The sequence below is a fragment of the Bos mutus genome, chromosome 10 (genome assembly GCF_027580195.1).
Source record: "Bos mutus isolate GX-2022 chromosome 10, NWIPB_WYAK_1.1, whole genome shotgun sequence".
Classification (NCBI taxonomy): Eukaryota; Metazoa; Chordata; class Mammalia; order Artiodactyla; family Bovidae; genus Bos; species Bos mutus.
Genome location: NC_091626.1, coordinates 28,118,751 through 28,128,549, shown reverse-complemented (window position 1 = coordinate 28,128,549; position 9,799 = coordinate 28,118,751). Strand labels below are relative to the sequence as shown.

Below are 9,799 nucleotides of genomic sequence, written 5' to 3'. Positions count from 1 at the left end.
CTTCAAGGCTCCTGGAGAAGTATCATAAGTCCTTGGAGGTTTCTCTGTAGGCCAAGCTTTACCCACCGAGAGGTGGGTCATCCTAGGGCCCTCCAGTGCTGATCTGACCTCAAGAAAAGGCCAAGATTCCACCTTGCTTCCCACCTCTCTGAATCCTCGTTTGCTGGCAGAGGCCGGCCTGAGGGGGCCACCTGCAAGGAGAGGGGAGGACCGTGGCTGGTCACCACTGTCCCCGCCCCCTGAACTCAGGTAGCATTCAGGTCCATCCAGCCAGATGTGATTAAATGATTGGTTACATGCAGGGAGGGAGACCCTGGGGGAAGAAGGGCACAAGGCCAACTCTCGAGGCAGCCCCAGGCACCCTTTGCCCTGTCAGTCATTAACAGAAGCCACCCCATGACAGGCAAAGAAGGGGAAAGTCCAAGGCGGTGGCCTGCCCCTCCTCCTGGGCACCGTCCTCCAAACACTCCAATCCAGGGCCCCGTGGGACATGAGATCATGACACCCAGTGGAGGGGGTGCGTGCAGAGTCATCTAATCCAACTGGTCGCCTCTCACGTCCCTGCAAAATCTCCACAAAAGCCAAGGGAGATAGGAACTAACACTGTCAATCTGCAGTTACTATGGGGGACTATGCCAAAAGCATTTGGTGTCTGAGACATAATAGTGAAAGGCAGGCATGGAGCTGGCCTACTTGTGTTCAAATCCTGACACTTCTAACCATGTGACAAATGAGGGAACTTCTCTGCACCCCAAATTCTCCATCTGTAAAATCGTGGTAGTATTGAACTTCCTCTGAGTGTTCACTATGAGCATTTAACGAGTTAACACACACAAAGTTCTCAGATTACCTGGCACTGATGGAGAGTGATCATTGGTATGGTTCAGCTTAATCCTCACAGTCACCCCTTAAGATACAGATGGAAAATTCAAGGTTGAGTCACTCACCCAAGGAACAAGCTGGCATAAGTAGAGCTGGGATTTGAACCCAAGTTGAAGGGCTCCAACCTCCATGCCATAAAAACATCTTCCTGCTTTGACCATGTCTGCCCATAACCAGTGCTTTTTTATGATCCACTTGAATGCAAAACCTGTCTCACATTTGCCTCCCCATTCCTCCCAAAGGTCCCCCCACTTTCACCAGGGTAACACTGAGGTAGAGCAGGCTCCCAAACTCCTCCCCAAAAGTGAGGCTTCAAGGCCCAAAAAGGTGAATCATTGCTCAGTGGCCAAAATAGCTGATGTCTTTGAGCTGCTGCAAGGGGAAAAGTTTAACCAAAAGCCAGACCATAAGTTGCAGACCTGATGCTGGGAAAGATTGAGGGCAGGAGGAAAAGGGGGAAACAAAGAATGCGATGGTTGGATGGCATCACTGACTCGATGGACATGAGTTTGAGCAAGCTTCAGGAGATAGTGAAGGACAGGGAAGCCTGGAGTGCTGCATTTCATGGGTTGCAAAGAGCTGGACACAACTGAGCGACTAAACAACAACAAAATGATTTGCAGGGCCAACAGCCATGGAGGCCCTGCCCAGCCAGGACAGACCTTGCAAAGACCCCCAAAACAGAGATGCCCCAAGTTTCAGGGAAGGAGGTGAGGAAGTAGGCCTCTTGCCCCAGGAAGCTGGCTGACAAAGGCAGGCCTGGCCTTTCCTGCCCCACCTTCCTCTCTGGAGGCCTTACTTCCCGCTCTCTCTGCGTAGCTCTTATCTTCTCTGGCCACAGAGGGGCTCAGGGAGGTTCCCTGCCAGCTCTGGGCTCACACCTCCTTGGACTCCCTGCCAGCCCAGAGCACAGGACTAGGGCTGCTTTCAAGGCCTTTCATCACCTAATATCTGGGAAAAAGAATAGGCCTGAAAAGATTCTGCAATTTCATTTCCCAAGTAGCTTTGGACTTGGGGATCTCGTCTACCTTTAAGTCTATATGGTAGAAAATCAGGTTCTTGTGGTGATTATGCTTGGGCCTGAGTGGGCCTAAGTCCAGCCTGTGTGAGTTTTCCATGGAGACACTGAAGTAAAGGGTCAAGTCTTGGGGACAGGAAGCTTCCCCAGGCCATAGGGAACCTCCCCTCACCTTTACAGCCAGAGCCTACACTCCAGGATCTCTGGGAATCAATGCTTCCATCTTTGGTATCACCCAGGGACTGACTCCGGTGGAGGAAATTCTGGGCTGGCCAATGGGTGTGCTCAGCCCCCAACCAGTGCTCCATGAACTGGGGAATTACAAAGATATCTGCCATATGCTCAACTATGCCTACAGTAAATCAGCTCAAGGTGCACAATTATATATGTTTTTGCTTTTAGTCAGAGAGGAAACATATGCTCCCACACCACGATCACCATCCACCACACACACATACATGTATTCATTCCCTCTGCAAGGGACAGGAGGCCTAGGTTTACTCCAGACCCCGGGAGGGCTGATTTTCCTCCTCCTTCCACCAGCAGCCCTTGCCCTTGAAGAGGTAATAGTCCCATTTTTCTACATCCTGGCCCTGTTCCCCAGCAAGCACCTACCGGCCAGGGAACAAAATCACAGGATGCCTAAGGTAGGTCTGCCCCACCTCAAGGACAGCTCTGGGCCAGCTGATGTGTGCTGCAGACCTGTCTGCCTTGGGAGAGGCCCAGTGGAGTCCCAGTGGAAATTCAGCTTACTCCCTAAAACTGAATGCTAGGAAAGATTGAGGGCAGGAGAAGGGGGCAACAGAGGTTAAGATGATAGGATGGCATCATTGACTCAACAGACATGAATTTGAGCAAGCTCCAGAAGATGGTGAAGGACAGGGAAGCCCAGCATGCTGCAGTCCATGGGGTGGCAGAGTCAGACATGACTAAGTGAATGGGCAATCACAACAGCAACCCTAAAACTTACTGAGTGCAAGGAACTGAAGGCAGCTAAGCCTCAGATATCCTTGCCTCCTCAGAAAGAAATCCTCCCAAGAACCAGAATGAGATTTCAGAAGGATGCAGCCTCTCTCTGGCAGGCAAAACATCCCCTCTAAGTGGCCATCTGACACTGGCTGAGGTTCCTCTAGCCAAGGAGACCTCATCCTTCCCAAGATGACCACCTGCCTATCCTGTGTGGCATCAGGGATGCAACAAAGACTAAGGTGGTGGGAATGATTTCCCGTTACACGGGCCATTTTCATGCCTCTTCCCTTTAACAGTGTTCCGGATATAGCAGCACATGTTAAGTCCAAACGAAACTACCTTTGCCCCTAGTGCCCTGTGACAGCCCCTCGCCACCCTGAAAACCCATGAGTCTACAGTGGTTAATCATACCCACCTCAGACAGGTGTTAAGAGGCTAGGGCTTCAGGTCCATCTCCTGCAGGGAAAAACAAGCCTAGAGGGAATTCCTGGCTGTCCAGTGATTAGGACTCCACATTCCCAATGCATGGGTGTGGGTTTGACCCCTAGTCTAGGAACCAAGATTGCATGTGCCAGGTGGCACAGCCAAAAACAAAACAAAGGCTGGAAGCGCCCAAATAAAAGAACAAATCCAGGTTTGCTGGAGTGCCATGTGCTACATCCCCCTCTTATCATTTCAGCACCCCAAACATTAGGACCACAGACTAAGCAGGGAAGACTGGAAGGCCCCATGCCTCAGGTCTCCAAAGAATCGAGGCTACAGGGTGGATAAGGCTGGCCCCTTGTCAACAACCAACAACTGGGCAGGTTAATACAAATACAGGCTGCTTTGCAATCAACCCCTACACCATCCCCTCTAAGCTCAGCAGACTTTCCAACCTCAACAAAAGGAACCAGCCACTGGTTTAGCTGTTAAAGACTAGAAGAAATCAACCAGTGCCCTTCCCCCCTCCTCCCCTTCCTAGCACCTACCTCATCTATAAAGGACAAGCCTATAAGGCAATAAAACCAAAGCAAGCAAAACCAGCTTCACCATCAATGTTTCTTGAAAAAAAATGGGTTTATTGATTTTTAAACTGCAAATAGTCGTTACAAAAAGTTTTTTTTTTAAATAAATTCACACAAAGAAAGAGAAATAGAAAGCGACGGTAGTGACCAGCAAGAGGAATAATAATTACATTCATCTTAATGTGTGGTGTGCCAGTTCTGTTTGTATTAACATTGGAAAACTCCAAAACCTGGAATCCAGAACCTCAAATCTGCAATCGGAATGTCTTGAGATGGGCACGTGGAAGTCAAAGGGTTTCTTTTTTTTTTTTTTCCCTTTTAGAAGCTATACATAAGAAGTTGTTTTCCTTCTGTACTGTCACAGAACTTTTACATACATTCTCAGTCCTAGTTGTGAAAGGCCAAAAGAGAAAGAAACTCAATTTGCAGTCCAACACAAAGGGGGGAAATTTCTAAAATAAATAATCCAACAGTTTTTTGCATTTTTTAAATTAATTTTTCATTTTTTTAAAATAAAATAACCAAAAAAAGTGTAAAGTTACAAAAAATGTCGTTGAAGAATAATATATTAAAACTGTGGAAAAAAAGGAAAAAGACACGTCACAAAATTTTAAGATTAATATGAAGATCATAATTTAACATAAAAGAATATATTCTATGGATTTGTCATCCCGATAAATATGAACAAAATTAACAAAAAAAAAAGCATAGTTTGGCAATAAATACGTTTTGATAAGTTAAATAAGCTTTTTTATATTGATGTGCAGTGACAAGCAAAATTTTTGCTCTCCAATTTCTGAAAGTTATATGAAGTTTAAAACCCAGGGAAAAAAGCATGGCGTGAGTGCTCTAAGGATAGACCTACGGTATTCTAGAGCAAAAACCATTAAAGCTACTTCTACAGGAAATCGTTTTACACAGATATTGTATGTGGAATGAATACCATTAACTGCTCACCCCTTACATGTTTTTTTTTTTAAGCTTTTCTCTCTTTTTGTTGTTATTTTTTAAGATGTCACATATGAACTGGGGAACTTTAGCACCAAAATCAAGTCTCTCATAGTCCATCTAGCTTCCCCTTCCTCCCCACTTAAAAAAGAAAAAAATTAAATCACAAAGTCCCACTTATGTCACAATCTTCATCCGCTTTTGCAGTCTTCCTTCCTGCAGACCTACACGAACCCAGGCAAGATTAGTCAACAGAGGTTCAGGTCGGGAAGAAAAAAGGTTTTGAATGTCAAGACAGGTTTCCCCAAAAACCCAAGTCTGGCAACAACTCTCCCAAGGTGGGTGTAGGGGCTACCAGGGAGAGGGAGAGAGGAAGTGTGTGGGAGATTGAAATTAAGGAAAGGTGCAATTGTGTTGCCAGTGGAGGGAGCTGCTGTTTCTACATGCCCCCCCACCTCCCCCTCCCCGGGGCAGAGGCTCTGGGGAGGCTCACGGGTGCCCTCTGGCGCTGAAGAGGTAATGTAGTCACAGTGACAAAGTTAGATTACAAGGCACTAAGTTGCTTCTGTAAACTGTTACTGCTTTTTCTTTTGTGATTTGGCACTTAAGGCTTAAGCCAGGGGGGTAAAAAAAAAAAAAAGGCATCTACTGACAAATATGGGACTTGTCTGTTATGCATGGTTAAGTGGGCTATAAAAATCGAGGGGGTTCAAGCCAGAGGAAGCTACTGACAAACTGACTTGTCCTTATGTTGGGGGGTGGGGTGTAAAGAGGGGAGAGGGAGGGGGCGTTCCAAGGTTCTGGGGGAAAGGGGTTGAGCTTAACCTTGTTAATGTAGGGGTTTGTCAGGAATCAGATGGGGAGGGAGGTAAGGGTAGGGGATGTGGGGAGGGGATGAGGGGGTGGGGGAGAGGAGTAGGCAGGGGGGTCCCTCCCTACCCTGGTTTAGTCATCTGAGATGGAAAGTCTGCTGAAAATGGGCAGGCGTCTTGAGTTGTCCAAAGTAGGGGAGTCTGAGCCACTGTGGCTGCTGCTGGAGCTGCTCAGGTAGCCCTCCTGGTCCGAGAGAGAATCCTGAGGGCTGGGGGGAGAGTCAAACATGTGAGGGGACTCAGACATGGGCCGGAAGAGGAAGGTGGTCGGGGAGCCACCCCCGGGCAGCCCCATGCTAGGGGCAAAGAGGCTCGCCAGCTCCTGGCTGGAGAAGGCGAAGGGGTTATTGGTGCCATCGGGGAGGGTGGGTGAGCCCAGGAGGTCATCGGCGCTCAGGATGGGGGGTGGGGTGATGGATGTGGGGCTGTCCAGCAGCCCCGTGGCAGCGGCGGTGGCGGCGGCACTGGGAAACCCAGCAAAGCTAAAGCTATGCTGGAGGCGGGGACGGTCAGCAGAGAGGTCCCGGGCCCCGGCCAGGGCACGGCGCTCCTCGGCGTTGTGGATGAAGTGGCAGCGGGGCCCGTAGGGGCAGAAGCCGATGGTGTGGAAGGTGCGGCACAGCTCCGTCTTGTACTTGGGGTGGCGGGTCAGGCTTCGGAGCTCGTGGATGCCGTGGGCGAACTGGCACTTGTCGCCGTACTTACAGGCTCCGTTCTCCTCGAAGGGGCGGCACAGCTCCGTCTTGTAGCGGCTGGAGTTGACCTGGCCGCTTCCCGGCTGCTTCTGGGGGGGCAGCAGCCGCTCGCCCCCTTCTGAGAAAGAGCGGTCTCGGAAGCGGCTGTCCCGAGAGCTCAGAGCTGGGGCTGGCTCACCCTTGAGGCTACTGAGGAGCTGGTTCTGGTGGAATTTGGAGCTGGGCAGAGTGACCGAGTGCCTCCGGGGGAAGCCCCCACCGGCAGGGGTGCCCACTGCCTTCCTGTCCAGCAGGCAACCCCCGGCACTGGGAGTACTGTAGTTGAGCATCTTGTTACCCTGGAGGGGAAAGAGAGGAGACTGTGGTTAGCAGCAAAGGCCATCCACCAGGCCCAAGAAGGGTACCCTCTACGGGCAGCCCCCTCCACAATCAGAAATGCTCCCTCTCTGTCAAAGGAACTCATCATCCCTACCTCTGCCCTGGCAAGCCCCCTCCTCCTCTTTCTCCCATTCCACCAGCCAAGAGGGTTTACTTTGGTCCCAGGCAGAAGAAACCACAAAAATCCTGGCCTGTGTGAGAAATTGTTTTACACACGCACCTACTCCATGCCGATCCCTGGATCCCTGGAATGCACTGTCATATCCTGTCCCTAAAGCTACCACTTTCATCCAGAAAATCCAACTTCACCTTCCTCAGTTCAAAATCTCACACACAACTCACAAACTCTCATTTCCCACCCTCCTAACAAAAAAAGGTAAACCGCAGGAGACTATGGGCTAGGCCTCCTTTCAATCAGTCCCTGCTTAACTGACTATCCCCGCCCCAAACACACACATACACACAAACACACAGCCTGGCCGGACTCTCAACTTCCTCCTTCAGAAGCGATCTATTGCTTTGGCGACAGGTTTCCAGACTGCCTTCACTTTACCTAGCTGCTGAGAGGGGAGAGGGAGGGACTAGAGGAGAAATCCCTAATGGGGGTGGGGGGCTACGGGGAGAGGGATGTGATCCCTGAATACAAAACTCCCATGGTCCCAGAAGGGGAGCCTTCTACAATGATCTCTCCCACCATTCACTGCGCACCCCACCCCCTCCGCTGAGAGGATGCCTTTGCAGTTAAGTCTCCTGGCTGCAAGAGCAGGCTTGGATAAGAGCGCCAGTGTTTAATCTTTAACGCAAAGCTGCAGGTGGGAAGGAAAAGTAAAGCACCAAATCCCCCCAGCCTCATCCCAGTCAATAATGGACGTGGGGGGGGGGGGGCAGAGGCACCACAGGCAGGTCTCTGTTCCAATGGGACTCAATTCACCTGCCCAACCTGTACCCAAGATTTGGAAAGGGTGTGAGCAGGGGACCTGGGAGTTGGCTTCCCGGCCCATGTGGGTGTCATTGTGCAAATTCTAAAGGTGGCCCCTTAGGATCAGCTGCGGGGGATCGGGAATCTCTAACAGCAACCACCCCCTGGAGCGGATTACAGGAACCGAGTGGAGAGCCAGTTCCCAACAATGAGGTTCATTTAAAAAGTCCTGAGGGGGGAGGGAGCAAGAGAAAGAGAAATAGATCAAAGAGCCGGAGAGCCGCGAAAAGAAGGAAGAAGTGCCGGCTAGCTCAGGCAGCCGCCAGGGCAACTGAAGTTTGGAAAAGCACAGGGAGGGAAGGAAACTGAAATTCAAACTTTTTGATGTTGCTCTTCAGCTCCAGGGTGTCCCTGCACCCCAACCCTGCAGCCCTGGGGCCCTGGCAGCTGCACCGACTGGAGAAGCAAGCTAGGAAAAGACAGCAACATGACTCGACGTGTTTAAAAGAAGGCAAAACACTTTAGCAATTAAAAGTAGCCAAGCAGCTTTTTCTCTTTCAAACTGGGGAGAGGGGGCGAAAAAAAATTTAACATCCATGGGCTTCTGGTATATACCCTTAAGCTGCACTCCTGGAATAAATATTTCTGATTTAAAACTCGCCTTTTTCCACACCGGCTGGCAAGCTACACAACTCAAGGAGGCCCTCATTAAATCCTTCCTTGCCAAGACCCTAGAGCTCAGACGGGTATTTTATCGTTGTGTCTCCCCCACCGCCCCCCCCCCTTCATTCCGTCCATATCCACGAGTCTCATTCTCTAGGAAAGGAGGAAAGCGGGTGAACCCGAGTGCCACTTTTACCCCCAAAGTTTGCAGCACGATCGGCTATCACAAGAGGAAGCCTGTCGAGCTGGGGCGAACTGAAGTCCCAGTGCAAACTCGTTTGACAACATCCTTTGAATCACAACTCTTGGCCTTTTTCTCGCAGATCCCCAGCCTCTCCAGAACAGAAGGGGAAATCACTCAGCAAAACGTCATCCCGAGATTCTCCTTCCCGAGAGACCTGCACCTCCCGACCTGCAGTCCGGCAAAGTAGCTGGAGAGACTCGAACTCCCTCCTAGGAGCGGCGACACCCGAAACGGAACGGACTAGCGAAGCCGGGCTCAAGAGCGGCACGTCACGGACGAAAAGAATCACCGAAAAATTGCCCCAATCCCAAACATTGCCCAGGGCAGCCCCTACGCACACTGCGCACCCTAAAACTCTGGTCTCTGGATTCCCAGGTAATGCCCGCCAGGAACAGTTGAAACGCAAAGGGTGGGGAGGAGAAAACCAAATTCCTTCAAACTGGGGAGAAAAATGAGGCGGAAAAAACAACCGTCTCGCCTCTCTTTCTCTCCCCCACCCCTGCCTGTCCAGACCTAAACTTTTGGAGATTCTTTTTGAGGATAAAAGAAAAAAGACTTTGAAAAGCAAGCGCTGCGCCCCACTTTACCTTGCATAAAACTTCGCTCAAGTCGAAGATGGTGGCAGACACGAGGGTGGTGGTCATCTTGGGCGCTCGCGCGGGGCAGGGACGGGGGTCTGGTGTGTCGCGAAGGTCCCGGTGCGGGGAAGGCGCAGCCTCCGGCTCTCCGGTCAGGAGTCCCACACGCCTGCTCCCGGCGCCCCTCGCCTTTCTGACTCTCCCGGGCTGCGGCGCGCGAAGCCCAATTTATATAAGTTTCAGATTTGGTGGGCCGGAGGGGGAGGAGGAGCTTTAAACTTATTTAAATGAGGAAGAGGAGGAAAAAAAAGTTGATTGACACTGGAGTTGAATCAGCCATGCGGTCAAACTCGGGGAAAAAAAAAAAGAAAGAAACTTTCAAAAGGAAGAAGGGGGAGGGGAGACGAGGAAAGAAGGCGAAGAGGGAAAAAAAAAAAAACCCCACTGCGAGCCGCGCACAACTTTTTTTTTTAAAGAGGAAAAGTTTCGAGTCCGCTCGCCTGTCTACCCCCGGCTGCCGGCGCCCCTTTCTGGGGCCGCGCGCGGCGCGGGGGGTGGGGAAGGGGCGCCCCCCTTTTGTCAGCCTGCGAGCGCTGCTCTGTGACATCACTCATTCCACACTCTTC

The 9,799-nt window shown here is 50.9% G+C and overlaps 1 protein-coding gene across 1 annotated transcript; it reads right to left on the bottom strand.

Annotated features, from left to right (window-relative positions):
- Positions 1-4,171: 4,171 nt before the first annotated feature.
- Positions 4,172-9,436, bottom strand: ZFP36L1 (ZFP36 ring finger protein like 1). Its single transcript, XM_005905732.3, has 2 exons — positions 9,183-9,436; positions 4,172-6,729 (listed from the first exon to the last, which is right to left on the bottom strand). Exons 1-2 carry the CDS (start codon positions 9,237-9,239, stop codon positions 5,770-5,772), a joined length of 1,017 nt encoding a protein of 338 aa, XP_005905794.2. The 5' UTR covers positions 9,240-9,436; the 3' UTR covers positions 4,172-5,769.
- Positions 9,437-9,799: the final 363 nt, after the last annotated feature.

What these genes read in the sequence shown, in the direction of transcription:
- ZFP36L1 (XM_005905732.3), bottom strand. Translation starts at nt 9,239, where the DNA reads ATGACCACCACCCTCGTGTCTGCCACCATCTTCGACTTGAGCGAAGTT. An exon ending in TGAGCGAAGTTTTATGCAAG is followed by an intron (nt 6,730 to 9,182) that starts GTAAAGTGGGGC and finishes TTTCCCCTCCAG; the next exon opens with GGTAACAAGATGCTCAACTA.